Source organism: Ranitomeya imitator, chromosome 3 (assembly GCF_032444005.1).
Source record: "Ranitomeya imitator isolate aRanImi1 chromosome 3, aRanImi1.pri, whole genome shotgun sequence".
NCBI lineage: Eukaryota > Metazoa > Chordata > Amphibia > Anura > Dendrobatidae > Ranitomeya > Ranitomeya imitator.
In genome coordinates, this window is record NC_091284.1 from 463,181,771 (window position 1) to 463,204,230 (window position 22,460).

At 41.4% G+C, this 22,460-nt stretch overlaps 1 protein-coding gene across 1 annotated transcript in view; it reads right to left on the bottom strand.

Annotated features, from left to right (window-relative positions):
• Positions 1 to 22,460, bottom strand: part of LOC138671660 (uncharacterized) — a 967,572-nt gene that overhangs the window by 78,687 nt on the left and 866,425 nt on the right. The window contains exon 96 of the mRNA XM_069759831.1: positions 13,328 to 13,448. Within this exon, the coding sequence (XP_069615932.1) occupies positions 13,328 to 13,448 (121 nt within the window). The remainder of the gene's footprint in view (positions 1 to 13,327; positions 13,449 to 22,460) is intronic.

A 22,460-nucleotide genomic window follows, 5' to 3' on the forward strand; every position in this document is an offset into this window, starting at 1 on the left:
AGCTCACAGATGGAAAAATGAAGCCTATCAAGAAAAGAACACTGTCCCTACTGTGAAACATGGAGGAGGCTCTGTTATGTTCCAGGGCTGCTTTGCTGCATCTGGCACAGAGTGTCTACAATCTGTGCCGGGTACAATGAAATCTCAAGACTACCAATGGATTCTAGAGAGAAATGTGCTGCCCAGTGTCAGAAAGCTTGATCTCAGTCGCACGTCATGGGTGTTGCAACAGGATATTGACCCAAAACACACAGCTAAAAACACCCAAGAATGGCTAAGAGGAAAACATTGGACTATTCTGAAGTGGCCTTCTATGAACCCTGACCTAAATCCTATTGAGCATCTTTGGAAAGAGCTGAAACATGCCATCTGGAAATGGCAACCATCAACCAGAGCAGTTTGCTCTTGAGGAGTGGGCCAAAATACCTGTCGAGCAGTGCAGAAGTCTCAATGACAGTTACAGGAATCGTTTGATTGCAGTGATTGCCTCAAAATCTTGTGCAACAAAATATTAAGTTAAGGGAGCCATGATTTCTGTCCAGGCCTATTTCATGAATTTTATTTTTTTTAAATTCTGTGGAAGCATGGTTGAAAAGCAATGTCTGAATTTAATGTGATCATTTTCATAGATTTTTTATTTATTATTACTTTTGTCAGATTCAAGTTATTTCTTTGACCATTGTGGGTTTTTCTGTCATTACACAAGGGGTACCAGCAATGTTGACCACGTGTGTATATATACAGTACAGACCAAAAGTTTGGACATACCTTCTCATTTAAAGAAAAAAAAGTGTGAAACAACTGAAATTATGTCTTATATTCTAGGTTCTTCAAAGTAGCCACCTTTTGCTGTGATGACTGCTTTGCACACTCTTGTCATTCTCTTGATGAGCTTCAAGAGGTAGTCACTGGGAATGGTCTTCCAACAATCTTGAAGGAGTTCCCAGAGATGCTTAGCACTTGTTGGCCATTTGCCTTCACTCTGTGGTCCAGCTCACCCCAAACCATCTCGATTGGGTTCAGGTCTGGTGACTGTGGAGGCCAGGTCATTTGCGTAGCACCTTATCACTCTCCTTCTTGGTCAAATAGCCATTACACAGCCTGGAGGTGTGTTTGGGGTCATTGTCCTATTGAAAAATAAATGATGGTCCAACTAAACGCAAACCGGATGGAATAGCGTGCCACTGCAAGATGCTTTGGTAGCCATGCTGGTTCAGTATGCCTTCAATTTTGAAAAAATCCCCAACAGTGTCACCAGCAAAACACCCCCACACCATCACACCTCCTCCATGCTTCACGGTGGGAACCAAGTATGTAGAGTCAATACGTTCACCTTTTCTGCGTCGCACAAATTCACGGTGGTTGGAACCAAAGATCACAAATTTGGACTCATCAGACCAAAGCACAGATTTCCACAGGTCTTATGTCCATTCCTTGTGTTCTTTAGCCCAAATAAGTCTCTTCTGCTTGTTGCCGGTCCTTAGCAGTGGTTTCCTAGCAGCTATTTTACCATGAAGGCCTGCTGCACAAAGTCTCCTCTTAACAGTTGTTGTAGAGATGTGTCTGCTGCTAGAACTCTGTGTGGCATTGACCTGGTCTCTAATCTGAGCTGCTGTTAACCTGCGATTTCTGAGGCTGGTGACTCGGATAAACTTATCCTCAGAAGCAGAGGTGACTCTTGGTCTTCCTTTCCTGGGGCGGTCCTCATGTGAGCCAGTTTCTTTTTAGCGCTTGATGGTTTTTGCCACTGCACTTGGGGATACTTTCAAAGTTTTCCCAATTTTTTTGGACTGACTGGCCTTTATTTCTTAAAGTAATGATGGCCACTTGTTTTTCTTTACTTAGTGGCTTTTTTCTTGCCATAATACAAATTCAAACAGTCTATTAAGTAGGACTATCAGCTGTGTATCCACTAGACTTCTGCACAACACAACTGATGGTCCCAACCCCATATATAAGGCAAGAAATCCCACTTATTAAACCTGCCAGGGCATATCTGTGAAGTGAAAACCATTACCGGTGACTACCTTTTGAAGCTCATCAAGAGAATGACAAGAGTGTGCAAAGCAGTCATCAAAGCAAAAGGTGGCTACTTTAAAGAACCTAGAACATAAGACACATTATTAGTTGTGTCACACTTTTTTGTTAAGTATATAATTCCACATGCGTTAATTCATAGTTTTGATGCCTTCAGTGTGAATGTACAATTTCCATAGTCATGAAAATACAGAAAAATCTTTAAATGAGAAGGTGTGTCCAAACTTTTGGTCTGTACTGTATGTATATATATATATATATATATATATATACTAGCTGAAGAGCCCGGCGTTGCCTGGGCATAGTATAAATATCTGTGGTTAGTTATAGCACCTCACTTCTCTTATTTTCCCATCACGCCTCTCATTTTCCCAATCACATCTTTCATTTTCCCCCTCACATCTCTCATTTTCTCCCTCACACCTCATTTTCTCCCTCACTCCTCTCATTCCCCCCTAACACTTGTCATTTCAACCTCACATATGCCATTTTCTGATCACTCCACTATTTTCCCTCACTCCTCTCATTTTGCACTCACACCTTTTCATTTTCACCTCACACCTCTCATTTTCACCTCATCACCTCAGTACATACATATTTGTCATCTCCCTTATATATAGTATACATCTGTATGTCATCTCCTGTATATAGTATATACCTGTATGTCATCTCCCCTGTATATAGTATATACCTGCTGTGTGTCATCTCCCCTATATATAGTATATACCTGAATGTCATCTCCTTCTATATATAGTATATACCTGTATGTCATCTCCTCCTGTATATAGTATATACCTGTGTGTCATCTCCTTTGTATATAGTATATATCTGTGTGTCATCTCCTCCTGTAAATAGTATATACCTGCATGTCATCTTCTATATATAGCATATACCTGTATGTCATCTCCTCCTGTATATAGTATATACCTGTAGGTCATCTGCTCCTGTATATAGTATATACCTGTGTGTCATCTCCTCCTGTATATAGTATATGCCTGTATGTCATCTCCTCCTGTATATATATGTACCTGTATGTCATCTCCTCCTCTATATAGTATATACCTGTGTGTCATCTCTCCTGTATATAGTATATATCTGTGTGTCATCTCCCCTGTATATAGTATATACCAGTGTGTCATCTCCTCCTGTATTAGACCTTGTTCACACGTTATTTGCTCAGTATTTTTACCTCAGTATTTGTAAGCTAAATTGGCAGCCTGATAAATCCCCAGCCAACAGGAAGCCCTCCCCCTGGCAGTATATATTTGCTCACACATACACATAATAGACAGGTCATGTGACTGACAGCTGCCGTATTTCCTATATGGTACATTTGTTGTAGTTTGTCTGCTTATTAATCAGATTTTTATTTTTGAAGGATAATACCAGACTTGTGTGTGTTTTAGGGCAAGTTTCGCTTGTCAAGTTGTGTGTGTTAAGTTGCGTGTGGCGACATGCATGTAGCGACTTTTGTGAGATGAGTTTTGTGTGGCAACATGCGTGTAGCAACTTTTTGTGTCGAGTTGCATGTGACAGGTTAGTGTAGCAAGTTGTGTGCAGCAAGTTTTGCGCATGGCGAGTTTTGCGTGTGGTGCCTTTTGAGTATGTGCAAGTTTTGTGTGAGGCAACTTTTGCATGTGTTGCAAATTTTGTGCATGTGGCAATTTTTCCTCGTGTGCAAGTTTTGCGTGTGGCGAGTTTTCCATGAGGTCAGTTTTGCACTTGTGGCGAGTTTTGCAAGAGCCTAGTTTTTGCATGTGGCGAGTTCTGCGCGTGGTGAGTTTTGAGCGGCGACTTTTGTGTTTCGACTTTTATGTGGCGAGGTTGGTGTATTTGTGGTGAAATGTGTGCTGAGGGTAATATGTGTTCAAGCACGTGGTAGTGTGTGGCGCATTTTGTGTGTGTGTTCATATCCCCATGTGTGGTGAGTATCCCATTTCGGGGCCCCACCTTAGCAACTGTACGGTATATACTCTTTGGCGCCATCGCTCTCATTGTTTAAGTCCCCCTTGTTCACATCTGGCAGCTGTCAATTTGCCTCCTACACTTTTCCTTTCATTTTTTCCCATTATGTAGATAGGGGAAAAATTGTTTGGTGAATTGGAAAGCGCGGGGTTAAAATTTCACCTCACAACATAGCCTATGACGCTCTCAGGGTCCAGACGTGTGACTGTGCAAAATTTTGTTTCTGTAGCTGCGACGCCTCCAACACTTTTCCTTTCACTTTTTTCCCCATTATGTAAATAGGGGCAAAATTGTTTGGTGAATTGGAAAGCGCGGGGTTAAAATTTCGCCTCACAATATAGCCTATGACGCTCTCAGGGTCCAGACGTGTGACTGTGCAAAATTTTGTTTCTGTAGCTGCGACTCCTCCAACACTTTTCCTTTCACTTTTTTCCCCATTATGTAGATAGGGGCAAAATTGTTTGGTGAATTGGAAAGCGCGGGGTTAAAATTTCACCTCACAACGTAGCCTATGACGCTCTCAGGGTTCAGACGTGTGACTGTGCAAAATTTTGTTGCTGTAGCTGCGACGCTTCCAACACTTTTCCTTTCACTTTTTTCCCCATTATGTAGATAGGGGCAAAATTGTTTGGTGAATTGGAACGCGCGGGGTTAAAATTTTGCCTCACAATATAGCCTATGACACTCTCGGGGTCCAGACGTGTGACTGTGCAAAATTTTGTGGCTGTAGCTGCGACGGTGCAGATGCCAATCCCGGACATACACACACACATACACACACATACACACATTCAGCTTTATATAGTAGATATATATATATGTTAGGGCTAGCAGAACGCACAGAGTAAATAGAGATGTTTTTAATGATATTGGTGCGTTCGCAGCTCGGGGTCCACCGTGCAGGAGTACCTGCTGCTAGCCAACGGCGGAACTATATGGCGGTATGGACTAACTCAGTTAATTCACCGAGTAGCCATGAAAGAAAAGCACTGTGCCCTGCTAGACTTCACAGAGGCACAGGCTAACTACCCAAACAGAGAGCAGTCAGTGGTCATGCATGCATACAAAACTCCTCGCCGAAGGTGCCAGCATTCTAGGGGCTTATTTCAGCCAGGTCCCTGAATACATTCAAACATAAACTCCTCGCCGGAGGTGCCAGCATTCTAGGGGCTCATTTCAGCCGGGTCCCTGAACACACTCTCACGTGACCACACTGGCGCAAAGCACATAACAAAAGACAATACCAGCGCATGGCCGTGCGGCCATGCGAGCCTTAAATAGCTGCAGCAAGTAAAAGACCTTCCTAGAAGGACCAATGAGAGACTGCCATACCTGAGCATGTGACCCTAGATTTCCACTGAGAGATCTTGCCCTGGGCATGCTCAGTGTGTGCAAAGCAGGACTTTGTCCTAGTACCTACAGGACCTTCCTGAAAGGACCAATGGACTTAGCCGCAGTATCTGACCATGTGACCCTCGATCTCCACTGAGAGATCTTACTCTGGGCATGCTCAGAACGTGAAAAGCAGGACTCGCCGCTGCCCAGCACTGACTTCAATGGCAGAAGCAGGAAATGCAGCAGTAACTCTTTGCACAGAGTCAGACTGAGTGAGACGCTGGGACCGACGTCTCTGCTGAGCAGGCTCCACTGTGGCAGGAGAAGAATGGGAGACCGCAGCGGAGATGGCCCGAGATTCCCCCTGTGCAGAGGCAGGAACTCGACCCCTGACATATATATATATATATATATATATATATATATATATATATATATATATATGTATATATATTTATATATGTGTGTGTGTATGTGTGTGTGTTTTGATGAATATTTTCTTTGATAAGAATGTATAAATGACATAGAGAATTGCTGTATGTAAAAGCTCATGTTAAAATTGAATTGCATTTAGATAGCAATCGCACTGCATTCGGATGTAAATCAGATGCTAGGTGTGAAAAATCGGATTGTACTCTCATGACACTCGTGCGACTCTCGGCAGGGAGAATCTGACCGATTTTTCATATGTTTAGTGTGACTCCGGCCTCATACTGGCATTTAAGCCTATGGCATAAAAACTATGCAAAATTCCAATCTCCCTCTGAAAAGATAGACATTAACTATTTTACAATTCCTCAATCATTTTACATTGAGAAAGTCCCTTGCTATACAGAAGTACATAAACGTTAATAGAGTTCACATTGCAGCTTCAACTCCCCCAAAGCTTAGGGCATATAATTATTGCCTGCTATGTGTTACAGCTCCCTTATGGGTAGACCGCCCCATGTGATTTCTTTCCCATCTTCATGGAGCTGCAGTTTCTAAGCAATATCTAATCTTGTTACAGAGAAATCCAAGAAAGAGTGTAATATACATGGACAGTTCCTCGGTTTCATTTGGGGAAAATACTAATTAGAAGTCTAAGTTTAACATTTCTAATTAGATTACTGTTCATTTATACTTCGTAATAAATATTAAGTCAATGTACTACTTTCTATTAGGAGTTGAGATCTTTCCAACAACTTTTAAATGCATATGTAAATCTCAGCTGCATTGTTCTGGCTACCCATTGCCCTCTTCATTTTTTACCAAGACTTTTGTAGTATTGCCTTGCCCTGTACATTGTTTAATACTAAAAGTAATTTTCCTTGAACTGCATGCAGTCTTCATTGCCTCATAATTAAAGACCCCAAATTATTAGCTGAAGTAGAATTTTTTATTTCAACAGAGTGAAATTATGTAAGGTTTTGCTAAATCATGATGATTTCCTTCATTTATTCATTTTTCCTAAAGGCACTGGTATGAATATTAATTAATATTATAAGAATGTTTAAGTACTGTAACCAATTAGTCATGTGTAGCAAGGAGAACTGTGCCTTTTGGATATTCTTACAAAGCTGGCAATCCTAACACAGGGATCTAAGGGGTAACATTTTTCATACTGGAGAGTAAAATGCCAGGCCTGGCATGTCAGAGTGAGGAGACTTACACGCCATGCATGCTCCTCTGGGAAATGAAATATGCAAATTGCCTCTTCAAAGAGGAAGATGACTTGAACTCTAGTGGCACCTATTGAAAGTACCAATCTTTAGATGCCATTTTTAAGCCTCTCACCTAGCCAAGGCAGAGCTCATACTTTGCACTGACCAAGGGCAATACCCAGAAACACTGTGTCTGCAAATTCAGATTCTGGTTTGGCTTTATCCTAAATTCTATGGCAAGGCTTGTTAAAGGTTCGATATTGACTTTTTTTTTCTTTTTTAAATCAGGTAAATTTTTATTGACTTTAAAATATTTGACATAAAGAAAAAAATAGGATATCCAAATCAGAACGTTTGAGCCCCAGCTTAGTCCTCCCCCCAAACAACTAGCCCACCCTTACAAATACCAGTCATGCTCGACCGAAACCCAGATTACAGTGCACATAGAAATATAAAGTCCAAAACATCTATAACATGTCTTTTCACACTTTGACAGTACCAGGTAGCCAGTGCGCAGTCCAAAGATATAGAGCATCTAAGGCTCTTTAGCACAACATTAAGCAACAATATAATCAATAGTTGTGGACCACCCAAAGAGACCAAAGTTTGTCAAAATATGCACTTCTATTCCTTTTGGAGTAAACCCCCTTTTCAACCAGAATAAAAGACTTCATGTGTTTAATGTACTCCCTGCAGGATAGAGGTCTTTCTGAGATCCAAATTTTAGCAATTAGTTTCCTAGCAGCAGACAGCAGGCATGATATACAAACTTTTAACACCTTTTCCACTTGCAGCTCATCAACTTATCCCAGAATACAAATCAGGGGTTCTATAGGCACTCAATTTTCAGTTTTATAAGGTTAAGAACCACAATCCAAAATGTATATAATTGCAGGCAAGACTATAACATGTGAAATATTCCTGCTTTCTCTCCTGACAGAGTTTGGTTTGATGCCCACTTAGAACATCATTACTGGTGATCTGTGCACTCTTTGTATGATATATAACTGTGAGAGTCTACTAGGCTCACTTAGTGAGAGACTGGAGACATTTTCTAGGATAAAAAACCACATGTCATCATAAATGACTCACAACTCAAATTCCCACTTTGTTTAACCTGCAAAGGACATTTATTCAAAATAATGAAAAGCAAATCACCATACATTCAGGGATTACTCCCTTTAGTAACCCCTGCTGAGCAATTAGTGTCTAAATATCTTGCATGCTTAGGTTAGAAGTATTGAAATAAGCTACTTTCAGGCAGGTAAAATTCCTTTTGCAAACATTCACAGGTTTTGAGTACATCATTACTGATTACGTGGTTAACATATAAAAGTCCCATGGACTTCCAATTTTTAAATTCAAATAACGTCACAAATTCTGGGAGATATTTGTTATTCCATGTAGGTGACTATATCGTAAAGAATTATAATTCTCTAATTTGCTTAACCTTAGACCAAACTTTACTAATAAGGCCCAATGTAGAGAAATTCGGTAGGCTATTAAATTTCCCCTACTCCAGACTGCCCTCTCGAGGTCCCCTACCTACTACATTTTGGATAATGTTGCTTATTGAATCGTTTGGTAATGTGCCTTTCCACCCCCTTTGGTATTGGCACTGGACCACTAAAAAATATAACCACGGATTAGGTAATGCCAAGCCTCCTTCATCCTTGGGTCTCCGTACATAATTACATAGGTTGAATAAAGACCTAGGTCCATCAAGTTCAACTTTCGACACCGATTGTTCATTTTGTAACTAAATTAACTATAACCTGCAAAGTAATGTGTATTGAGGAAATCATCCAGCCCTTTTTTAAAAGCGGTTACAGTGCCATTTCTATCTCTTGTGGTAGGGCATTACACATTCTGACTGCTCTAACTGAAAAGAACACTTTACTATATAGCTGTCGGAATCGCTTTTCCTCCACCGGTAATGAGTGCCCCGCGGCCCTGTAGAGTCTGTAACCTGATTCTGGAATGTCCCTTACGCCACACTAGGTCTCAAAAAAGTAAATTTATCTTGTGTAATCAATTCAGGGGTACCAAACAGGTGCATTGTGAAGTATGTACAAAATCTGAGGTATCAGTACCATTTTAATAAGATTCAATCTTCCTACCACCAAGAGTTGCAATTTGCACCATGCCGCTATTTTCATTTTTTCCATTAATTGAAGTAAATTATTTTTTATAATTATATGAGAGGGTGAAATTATAATTCCCAAATATTGGAATTGGGAAACCGCGTATGTTGCATTTTGGAATGAGCAAGGGGGCCATCTAGTGTATATAACACAGATTTTTGAAAATTGATTTTAAGACCTGCTAAACTCTCAAAGTTTTTAAGGATATTAATAACATTAAACAGTGAGCTATCACAGTCCCCAAGGCAAAGGAAGATATCATCTGCATATAGTGTGATTTTAAAATAGTAGCGGTAAGAGAGGGCCGATGAGCCCGCAACTTTTCCAGACCCATGTCAGCTGATTTCATCAATCTCTGACAGTGGCATTTAATGCAAGGTGGTAAAGGGGTTAAAGCTCTGCGATAACTCACCATTTGCTTTAATTTGAGATGTAGGAGAGGAAAATCTAACAATTGTAGCCTTGAAATAAAAAGTGGACCAAACCCCATTTATTGTAAAACTGCCCATAAGAACCTCCATTCTACACTGTCAAACACTTGGCAGCGTCTAAAGATAACACTGCCCGTTGTTCCATATTGTCAGCTGAAAATTGCATATTTAGGAATAAGCGATTAGCAATTATTTTGGCTTCTTTTAACTGATTTCAAGGTAAGGGTGAAGTACTTTCTACAAAATGAATATCAGCATTTCTGAATTATTGGAAAACTGCCTGAACTGCTTTTTTTTTCCGTTTTACTCCCAGCTATCTCTTTAATGAGTAAACCCCTTACATAAGTTTTCATGGGTTCCCATACCACTAAAGCAGATGCTGCCCCATCATTAAACTGGAAAAACTCTTTCAAATTTGAAGATATCTTATCTATATTTAAAATTTGCCTCCAGAAAGCATTTATCCTAAACATTTTGGGAGGGCTCCTGCCCAGTAGAAGTGATACTCAAAGAGGACTATGGTCTGAGATGACTCTTGGTAAGTATTCAATGTCCCGAACCAACCCATCCATCAAGGAGATGCACAAAGTTAGCTCAATGCGTGAAAGGGAGTTATGGGTTGTAGAATAGCAGGAATATTGGTAGACCTTAGGAAACCTACTTCTCCATAAATCTATCAAGGCCAATTCTTTAATATATGATCCAAAGGGGGTTATATTGCCCTCTACTTTACTGATGTCATGCCTTCCCTTGTCCCAGTGACCATTCATAATATTGTTAACATCGCCTATGAACAGCAGGGGTACACCTTGATGCTCTGCTGATAAGGCTATTATTTCTCGCAGTACCCTACCCCAGTATGGAAGTGGGATGTATACTGAAGGATCAAAAATCACTGTATCAAATACCCTATATACTATATATACAAAGTCCCCATCAAAATCTGTATTAATATACATAAGCTCAAATGCGACCGCCAAGTGAATCCATATAGAAAAATCCTCTAGAAAATGATGAAAATACTGTGGGGAAAAAAAGTATTTAGTCAACCACGAATTGTGCAAGTTCTCCCACTTAAAAATAATAATAATAATCTCTGCACGTATTGTGCCAGTCACACAACTGCTAGATAAAGATACACTACTTATTTAACTAATAGAAAATTAGTATTTTTTATATCGCCTTGATGACACATGGCAACAGCAGGCTAAGGAAAATTATTGCCCCCTGGTAAATTGTGACGTTTGCTTAGCTCTGCATGTATTGCGCCAAGTGAACGAACATCTGCTAGATAAAGATATACTATTTATTTAAGCAATAGAAAATTTTTATTTTTTACATCACCTTGATGATACATGGCAATTGGCAACAGCAGATTCAGGGAAATTATTGCCAATTGTAAATTGTGACATTTGCTTAGATGTGCATGGATTGTGCCAGTCACACAACTGCTAAATAAAGATATGCTATTTATTTAACCAATAGAAAATTAGTGTTCTTTTTATATCATTTTGCTGACACACAGCAACAGCAGGCTCAGGGGAATTAATGGTAAATAGTGACGTTTCTGTAGCTTAGCAGGTTTTGCGCTAGTCGCACAACTGCTAGACAAATATTAGCTATTTAAGCAATAGGCAAGGAATATTATTTAAAAATTAGCTTTTAAATAGGATCTTACTATTTGCTGGTACTGAGAAATATTATTTAGCTGTAAAAAATATATGTATATGCTGCTACGCAGGAATATTATGTAGCGCCCAAAAAATTGGTTTAGTATATGCTGGTACTAACTAATATTATTTGGCTCTAAAAAGAGCTGCTTTGTATACTATGGCAGTGGATGAAACCCTGCCTATCTCTCCCTAATCCCACAGCCTGTTCTTAATCCTAAACTACACAAGACAATGCAAAATAGCAGAGATCTGCAGCATGTACTTGAAATGATTATGTGATAACACCCAGGTGCCTGCCTTTACCCCTCCCTCCTATTAAATCTCTCCCTACGCTATTTCCACCCAACAAAGAACTAATCTTCACTCTCATGAGCACTTAAAAGAGCTTTTGGGATCACAAAGCATCAATACACGCTCCTTTCACTCTTCCTATGCTCACATTATGCTTTCCCTACGCTGTTTCCGGCTGCCATTTGCGCAAGATGGTGCCAGCAGGGATTAAATATCCCCTATGACGCTGTAAGGCCAGCCAATCACAGCAATGCTACACCAAAGATGATGTCAGCATTACTGTGATTGGCAAGCAAGCCCAGCATGTTCATTGGCTGCAAATAAAGCGCCAAACATGCTGGGCGGGTCACTCGAATATACCAAGGCAAAAAGCAAATTACTCGCCTGGTAATAGTGTACTATTTGTGCGAGTTACGAATAGTGCCGAATGCATTTGCTCATTACTAGCCATTATATACTGTATTCTTTTGCCAATCCTTTTTCATGGATCCAATAAATTCATATGGTTGCAATGCATAACACAATGCTCCCAAAAAGAAATGTAATTCATCTAAAGCAACAATTCTCAGTCATGCTGGATACAACACACAATAAGACAGGTTAAGGTTCCTTAATCGCTTTGTCCATTCTGTGAATTTAATCCTCTATTTTTGAACTTCCGTGGAGAAATCCAGAAACATTTGCAGACAGGTCCTGTATGTCACTCACAAAGCTTAAAATGTTATCACGGTCTCTGTAGTGCAGAATCCTGGTTAACATTGGACGAGGGGGGTGTTCACAAGATAAGGGTATTGAAGAGATCGAGTGAGCATGTTCAATAGCAAATAAAGGTGTAAGAATGTCAGTCCAAAAAATATTTTAAAGCCAGTTTTCCAAAAATTCAGTGGGAGCATTCCCTTCCGTTATTGACTGTTAGAATTGCTAACTAGAGTTCCATTACACTTCCTCTCTGAAGAGGCAATTTGTAATCCTAAGAGAGACATTTTAACCATGTGACATCTTCACCTTACAACATCATACAGGGAGTAGGGAAAGGGATTAGTGGTGCCTCACCGGAATCCAAATGAACACAGGTGCCAGGAACAAGTGACTAGATACCACTCAGTAGCAATAGCAAAAAGGAACAAAAGTTCCTGTACCAGGCGTCTCTTCATAAAATCTTCAGGCGTTTAGGGGCTGCATAATCTTTTTCTTCTTGACATGAGAATAAAATACTGAAGATTTTATGAAGAGACACCTGGTGCTGGAACTTTTTTTCCTTTTTTGCTATCTTCACCTTACATTTTCCCTCCTAGCTTTATGACTGGTTATTTGTAACTTGATTTATTGAAAGACAGATACTGGTTACATGCTGTTCTTTAAGGCTGTGTGCACACGTTGCGGTTGTTTCGCGTTTTTTTCGCGGTTTTTCCCGATAAAAACGCTATAAAACTGCAAAAAACGCATACAATAAGCATCCCATCATTTAGAATGAATTCCGCATGTTTTGTGCACATGATGCGTTTTTTCCGTGAAAAAAACGCATCGCGGTAAAAAAACGCAGCATGTTCATTAATTTTGCAGTTTCCCACTACAAAATGCATTGGGAAGTGTCCGGAAAAAACCACGGCAAAAACGCATCAAAACCGCGGCAAAAACGCGGCAAAAACGCATGCGGTTTTCTTGCGGATTTCTTGCAGAAAATGTCCGTTTTTTCTCAGGAATTTTCTACGAAAAATCCTGAACGTGTGCACATAGCCTAAGTGTTGTGGCTGCAAAACACAGTGATTTAGAATGATTGCATAAATTATTATAAAGCAGTAACTTACTTGCATGGTCTGATTCATGTACACTGGGCAGTCATAAATACCAGTGCCATCCTCCTTTGGTTTGGTATTCCCAAGATATATAGGATTTATTATAACATATGGTAATGGATGTTTCCAATTCCTGGAACAGAATGAAGAACACATAGTAAACAGTTTTACTTACCATTCAGTATGATTATTAAAAAATTAAAATTGGATAATTTTGTTAATGTTATATAGTTACGCCACATTCATACATCCATGTGTCAAGGTCTGAGTACAGACCATGATTCTCCAACTACACGCAGGTCTCTTGACCAGAATTTGAAAGCCTCATATGTGTGTATGATGCTGTCATGTTAGGATAAGGAAATTCACGGCTTGTCTGTGAATCACGGGTCATACTTGGACCGTTATTCTCCTATGTGCGAATGCAGGCTTAAACTACATAGACATGTAACTTCACAAGGGATAATATTTCTGCTTGTGATAATAATATCATGAGCTTAAACTATCAGAGTGAGTTAATACAGTTTGAGACAACGAAATAATGTTTGTGGAATTTGTTAAAAGTTATGTAAAATATAAGAGGCATTACATACATCATGAAAAAATAAAATAACACAGTTGTAGCATACAATCTACATGCAGTGAAAGATGGTCGTGATATTAAAGAAGACAAAAGTTGTGTCTCAAGCATGAATGTCAGGACCGTAAAGGGAAAACTGCACAATGCAAATGGTAAAAATCACAACACCAGTGTCATATAATCCCATAAAAATGTAAATGTTGTTAACCCCTTCATGACCCAGCCTATTTTGACCTTAAATACCTTGCCGTTTTTTGCAATTCTGACCAGTGTCCCTTTATGAGGTAATAACTCAGGAACGCTTCAATGGATCCTAGCGGTTCTGAGACTGTTTTTTCGTGACATATTGGGCTTCATGTTAGTGGTAAATTTAGGACAATAAATTCTGTGTTTATTTGTGATAAAAACGGAAATTTGGCGAAAAGTTTGAAAATTTCGCAATTTTCACATTTTGAATTTTTATTCTGTTAAACCAGAGAGTTATGTGACACAAAATAGTTAATAAATAACATTTCCCACACGTCTACTTTACATCAGCACAATTTTGGAAACAAAATTTTTTTTTGCTAGGAAGTTATAAGGGTTAAAATTTGACCAGCGATTTCTCATTTTTACAACGAAATTTACAAAACCATTTTTTTTAGGGACCACCTCACATTTGAAGTCAGTTTGAGGGGTCTATATGGCTGAAAATACCCAAAAGTGACACCATTCTAAAAACTGCACCCCTCAAGGTGCACAAAACCACATTCAAGAAGTTTATTAACCCTTCAGGTGCTTCACAGCAGCAGAAGCAACATGGAAGGAAAAAATGAATATTTAACTTTTTAGTCACAAAAATGATTTTTCAGCAACAATTTTTTTATTTTCCCAATGGTAAAAGGAGAAACTGAACAACGAAAGTTGTTGTCCAATTTGTCCTGAGTACGCTGATACCTCATATATGGGTGTAAACCACTGTTTGGGCGCACGGCAGGGCTTGGAAGGGAAGGAGCGCCATTTGACTTTTTGAATGAAAAATTGGCTGCACTCTTTAGCGGACACCATGTCACGTTTGGAGAGCCCCTGTGTGCCTAAAAATTGGAGCTCCCCCACAAGTGACCCCATTTTGGAAACTGGACCCCCCAAGGAACTTATCTAGAAGCCTAGTGAGCACTTTAAACCCTCAGGTGCTTCACAAATTGATCCGTAAAAATGAAAAAGTACTTTTTTTTCACAAAAAATTTCTTTTTGCCTCAATTTTTTCATTTTCACATGGGCAACAGGATAAAATGGATCATAAAATTTGTTGAGCAATTTCTCCCGAGTACGCCGATACCTCATATGTGGGGGTAAACCACTGTTTGGGCACACGGCAGGGCTCGGAAGGGAAGGCGCGCCTTTTGACTTTTTGAATGGAAAATTAGCTCCAATTGTTAGCGGACACCATGTCGCATTTGGAGAGCCCCTGTGTGCCTATTCATTGGAGCTCCCCCACAAGTGATCCCATTTTGGAAACTAGACCCCCCAAGGAACTTATCTAGATGCATACTGAGCACTTTAAACCCCCAGGTGCTTCACAGAAGTTCATAATGCAGAGCCATGAAAATAAAAAATAATTTTTCTTTTCTCAAAAATGATTTTTTAGCCTGGAATTTCCTATTTTGCCAATGGTAATAGAAGAAATTGGACCACAAATGTTGTTGTCCAGTTTGTCCTGAGTACGCAGATACCCCATATGTGGGGGTAAACCACTGTTTGGGCGCACGGCAGGGCTCAGAAGGGAAGGCACGCCATTTGGCTTTTTAAATGGAAAATTAGCTCCAATCATTAGCGGACACCATGTTGCGTTTGGAAAGCCCCTGTGTGCCTAAACATTGGAGATCCCCCACAAATGACCCCATTTTGGAAACTAGACCCCGAAATGAAATTATCTAGATATGTGGTGAGCACCTTCAACCCCCAAGTGCTTCACAGAAGTTTATAATGCAGAGCCGTGAAAATAATAAATACGTTTTATTTCCTCAAAAATAATTTTTTAGCCCAGAATTTTTTATTTTCCCAAGGGTTACAGGAGAAATTGGACCACAAAGGTTGTTGTCCAGTTTCTCCTGAGTACGCTGATACCCCATGTGTGGGGATAAACCACTGTTTGGGTACACGTGGGGGCTCAGAAGCGAAGTAGTGACTTTTGAAATGCAGACTTTGATGGAATGGTCTGCGGGCGTCGCGTTGCGTTTGCAGAGCCCCTGGTGTGCCTAAACAGTAGAAACCCCCCACAAGTGACCCCATTTTGGAAACTAGACCCCCAAAGGAACTTATCTAGATATCTGGTGAGCACTTTCAATCCCCAAGTGCTTTACAGAAGCTTATAACGCAGAGCCGTGAAAATAATAAATACGTTTTCTTTCCTCAAAAATGATGTTTTAGCAAGCAATTTTTTATTTTCTCAAGGGTAACAGGAGAAATTGGACCCCAGTAATTGTTGCGCAGTTTGTCCTGAGTATGCTGGTACCCCATATGTGGGGGTAAACCACTGTTTGGGCACACGTCGGGGCTCGGAAGTGAGGGAGCACCATTTGACTTTTTGAATACAAGATTGGCTGGAATCAATGGTGGCGCCATGTTGCGTTTGGAGACCCCCTGATGTGCCTAAACAGTGGAAACCCCTCAATTCTAACTCCAACACACCCCTAAACCTTATCCCAACTGTAGCCGTAACCCTAATCACAACCCTAACCCCAACACACCCCTAACCACAACCCTAACCCCAACACACTCCTAACCCTAACCACAACCCTAATTCCAACCCAACCCTAACCCTAAGGCTATGTGCCAACGTTGCGGATTCGTATGAGATTTTTCAGCACCATTTTTGAAAAATCCACGGGTAAAAGGCACTGCGTTTTACCTGTGGATTTACCGCGGATTTCCAGTGTTTTTTGTGCGGATTTCACCTGTGGATTCCTATTGAGGAACAGGTGTAAAACGCTGCGGAATCCGCACAAAGAATTGACATGCTGCGGAAAATACAACGCAGCGTTCACGCGCGGTATTTTCCGCACCATGGGCACAGCGGATTTGGTTTTCCATATGTTTACATGGTACTGTAAACCTGATGGAACACTGCTGTGAATCCTCAGCCAAATCCGCACTGTGTGCACATAGCCTAATTCTAAAGGTATGTGCACACGCTGCGGAAAATGCTGCAGATCTGCAGCAGTTTCCCATGAGTTTACAGTTCAATGTAAACCTATGGGAAACAGAAATCGCTGTACACATGCTGCAGAAAAACTGCACGGAAACGCAGCAGTTTACATTCCGCAGCATGTCACTTCTTTCTGCGGATTCCGCAGCGGTTTTACAACTGCTCCAATAGAAAATCGCAGTTGTAAAACCGCAGTGAAATGCACAGAAAAACCGCGGTAAATCCACAGCGGTTTAGCACTGCGGATTTATCAAATCCTCTGTGGAAAAATCCGCAGAGGACCAGAATACGTGTGCACATCCCAAACCCTAACCCTGCCCCTACCCCTAACCCTACCCCTAACCCTAACCCTACCCCTTACCCCAACCTTAGTGGAAAAAAAAAATTCTTTATTTTTTTTTATTGTCCATACCTATGGGGGTGACAAAGGGGGGGGGGTCATTTACTATTTTTTTTATTTTGATCACTGAGATATAACCTATCTCCGTGATCAAAATTCACTCTGGAACGAATCTGCCGGCCGGCAGATTCGGCGGGCGCACTGCATATGCGCCCGCCATTTTGGAAGATGGCGGCGCCCAGGAAAGAAGACGGACGGACGGACACCGGGAGGCTCGGTAAGTATAAGGGGGGGGGAGATCAGGGCACCGGGGGGGTGTCGGAGCATGGGGGGGTGGATCGGAACACGGGGGGGGTGGATCGGAACACGGGGGGGTGGATTGGAGCACGGGGTGGGGGATCGCTGTGCGGGGGGGGTGGATCGGAGCACGGGGGGGATCGCTGTGCGGGGAGGGGATTGGAGTGCGGGGGTGTTTGATTGGAGCACGGGGGGTGTGATTGGAGCACGGGGGGAGCGGACAGGAGGACGGGGGAGCGGAGCACAGGACGGAGGGGAGCGGAGCACAGATCGGAGGGCTGGGGGGGCGATCGGTGGGGTGGGGTGAGTGTACATAAGTGTTTCCAGCCATGGCCGATGATATTGCAGCATCGGCCATGGCTGGATTGTAATATTTCACCAGTTTTTTAGGTGAAATATTACAAATCGCTCTGATTGGCAGTTTCACTTTCAACAGCCAATCAGAGCGATCGTAGCCATGAGGGGGCTAAACTACCACTCCCCCTGTCCCTGCAGATCGGGTGAAATGGGAGTTAACCCTTTCACCCGATCTGCAGGGACGCGATCTTTCTGTGACACAGCATATGCGTCACAGGTCGGATTGGCACCGACTTTCATGACGCATACGCTGTGTCACAGGTCGGGAAGGGGTTAAATATACTAATAATAAAAATGAACAGATACAGCAACAAATGTAAGGGAAAATGTGAACAATGAAAGGCAGTGCATCAAAAGGGCTATGGGTAGCCACCACTGCAAAAATATACCCACAAATAAATGAATAAGCCACCAGGAGATGCACATGTATTACAATGAATATCTAGAGCAGGGGTGTCAAACTGCATTCCTCGAGGGCCTCAAACCATGCGTGTTTTCAAGATTTCCTTAGCATTGCACAAGGTGCTGGAATCATTCTCTGCAGGTGATTAAATTATCACCTGTGCAATGCAAGGAAATCCTGAAAACATGACCTGTTTGCAGCCCTCGAGGAATGCAGTTTGACACCCCTGATCTAGAGTATTACTATAATGTCCCACCATCAATCCCAGAAAAGCCATACATATTAACCCCTTCATGACCCAGCCTATTTTGACCTTAATGACCTGGCCGTTTTTTGCAATTCTGACCAGTGTCCCTTTATGAGGTAATAACTCAGGAACGCTTCAACGGATCCTAGCGGTTCTGAGATTGTTTTTTCGTGACATATTGGGCTTCATGTTAGGGGTAAATTTAGGTCAATAAATTCTGCGTTTATTTGTGATAAAAACGGAAATTTGGCGAAAATTTTGAAAATTTCGCAATTTTCACATTTTGAATTTTTATTCTGTTAAACCAGAGAGTTATGTGACACAAAATAGTTAATAAATAACATTTCCCACATGTCTACTTTACACCAGCACAATTTTGGAAACAAAATTTTTTTTTGCTAGGAAGTTATAAGAGTTAAAATTTGACCAGCGATTTCTCATTTTTACAACGAAATTTACAAAACCATTTTTTTTAGGGACCACCTCACATTTGAAGTCAGTTTGAGGGGTCTATATGGCTGAAAATACCCAAAAGTGACACCATTCTAAAAAATGCACCCCTCAAGGTGCTCAAAACCACATTCAAGAAGTTTTTTAACCCTTCAGGTGCTTCACAGCAGCAGAAGCAACATGGAAGGAAAAAATGAACATTTAACTTTTTAGTCACAAAAATTATCTTTTAGCAACATTTTTTTTATTTTCCCAATGGTACAAGGAGAAACTGAACCACGAAAGTTGTTGTCCAATTTGTCCTGAGTACGCTGATACCTCATATGTGGGGGTAAACCACTGTTTGGGCGCACGGCAGGGCTTGGAAGGGAAGGAGCACCATTTGACTTTTTGAATGAAAAATTGGCTCCACTCTTTAGCGGACACCATGTCACGTTTGGAGAGCCCCCGTGTGCCTAAAAATTGGAGCTCCCCCACACGTGACCCCATTTTGGAAACTAGACGCCCCAAGGAACTTATCTAGATGCATAGTGAGAACTTTGAACCCCCGGGGGCTTCACAAATTGATCCGTAAAAATGAAAAAGTACTTTTTTTTCACAAAAAAATTCTTTTAGCCTCAATTTTTTTCATTTTCACATGGGCAACAGGATAAAATGGATCCTAAAATTTGTTGGGCAATTTCTCATGAGTACACCGATACCTCACATGTGGGGGTAAACCACTGTTTGGGCACATGGTAAGGTTCGGAAGGGAAGGAGCGCCATTTGACTTTTTGAATGAAAAATTATCTCCATCGTTAGCGGACACCATGTCGTGTTTGGAGAGACCCTGTGTGCTTAAACATTGGAGCTCCCCCACAAATGACCCCATTTTGGAAACTAGACCCCCCAAGGAACTTATCTAGATGCATATTGAGCACTTTAAACCCACAGGTGCTTCACAAATTGATCTGTAAAAATGAAAAAGTACTTTTTTTTTTCACAAAAAAATTATTTTCGCCTCAGTTTTTCATTTTCACATGGGCAATAGGATAAAATGAATCCTAAAATTTGTTGGGCAATTTCTCCCGAGTACGCCGATACCTCATATGTGGGGGTAAACCACTGTTTGGGCACACGGCAGGGCTCGGAAGGGAAGGCGCGCCATTTGACTTTTTGAATGGAAAATTAGCTCCAATTGTTAGCGGACACCATGTCGCGTTTGGAGAGCCCCTGTGTGCCTATGCATTGGAGCTCCCCCACAAGTGACCCCATTTTGGAAACTAGACCCCCCAAGGAACTTATCTAGATGCATATTGAGCACTTTAAACCCCCAGGTGCTTCACAGAAGTTTATAATGCAGAGCCATGAAAATAAAAAATAATTTTTCTTTCCTCAAAAATGATTTTTAGCCTGGAATTTCCTATTTTGCCAAGGGTAATAGGAGAAATTGGACCGCAAATGTTGTTGTCCAGTTTGTCCTGAGTACGCTGATACCCCATATGTGGGGGTAAACCACTGTTTGGGCGCACAGCAGGGCTCGGAAGGGAAGGCACGCCAATTGGCTTTTTAAATGGAAAATTAGCTCCAATCATTAGCGGACACCATGTCACGTTTGGAGAGCCCCTGTGTGCCTAAACATTGGAGATCCCCCACATATGACCCCATTTTGGAAACTAGACCCCCAAAGGAACTAATCTAGATGTGTGGTGAGGACTTTGAACTTCCAAGTGCTTCACAGAAGTTTATAACGCAGAGCCATGAAAATAAAATAAAAATTTTATTTTCTCTAAAATGATTTTTTAGCCTGCAATTTATTATTTTCCCAAGGGTAACAGGAGAAATTTGACCCCAAAAGTTGTTGTACAGTTTCTCCTGAGTACGCTGATACCCCATATGTGGGGGTAAACCACAGTTTGGGCACATGTCGGGGCTCAGAAGGGAAGTAGTGACTTTTGAAATGCAGACTTTGATGGAATGGTCTGCGGGCGTCACGTTGCGTTTGCAGAGCCCCTGGTGTGCCTAAACAGTAGAAACCCCCCACAAGTGACCCCATTTTGGAAACTAGACCCCGAAAGGAACTTATCTAGATGTGAGGTGAGCACTTTGAACCCCCAAGTGCTTCACAGAAGTTTATAACACAGAGCAGTGAAAATAATAAATACGTTTTCTTTCCTCAAAAATAATTTTTTAGCCCAGAATTTTTTATTTTCCCAAGGGTTACAGGAGAAATTGGACCCCAAAAGTTGTTGTCCAGTTTCTCCTGAGTACGCTGATACCCCATATGTGGGGGTAAACCACTGTTTGGGCACACGTCGGGGCTCAGAAGGGAAGTAGTGACTTTTGAAATGCAGACTTTGATGGAATGGTCTGCGGGCGTCACGTTGCGTTTGCAGATCCCCTGGTGTGCCTAAACAGTAGAAACCCCCCACAAGTGACCCCATTTTGGAAACTAGACCCCCCCAAGGAACTTATCTAGATATGTGGTGAGCACTTTGAACCCCCAAGTGCTTCACAGACGTTTACAACGCAGAGCCGTGAAAATAAAAAATCATTTTTCTTTCCTCAAAAATGATGTTTTAGCAAGCAATTTTTTATTTTCTCAAGGGTAACAGGAGAAATTGGACCCCAGTAATTGTTGCCCAGTTTGTCCTGAGTACGCTGATACCCCATATGTGGGGGTAAACCACTGTTTGGGCACATGTCGGGGCTCGGAAGTCAAGTAGTGACGTTTTGAAATGCAGACTTTGATGGAATGGTCTGCGGGCGTCACGTTGCGTTTGCAGAGCCCCTGGTGTGCCTAAACAGTAGAAACCCCCCACAAGTGACCCCATTTTGGAAACTAGACCCCGAAAGGAACTTATCTAGATGTGAGGTGAGCACTTTGAACCCCCAAGTGCTTCACAGAAGTTTATAACACAGAGCAGTGAAAATAATAAATACGTTTTCTTTCCTCAAAAATAATTTTTTAGCCCAGAATTTTTTATTTTCTCAAGGGTAACAGGAGAAATTGGACCCCAGTAATTGTTGCCCAGTTTGTCCTGAGTACACTGATACCCCATATGTGGGGGTAAACCACTGTTTGGGCACACGTCGGGGCTCGGAAGGGAAGGAGCACCATTTGACTTTTTGAATAAAAGATTGGCTGGAATCAATGGTGGCGCCATGTTGCGTTTGGAGACCCCCTGATGTGCCTAAACAGTGGAAACCCCTCAATTCTAACGCCAACACACCCCTAACCCTTATCCCAACTGTAGCCGTAACCCTAACCACAACCCTAACCCCAACACACCCCTAACCCTAAC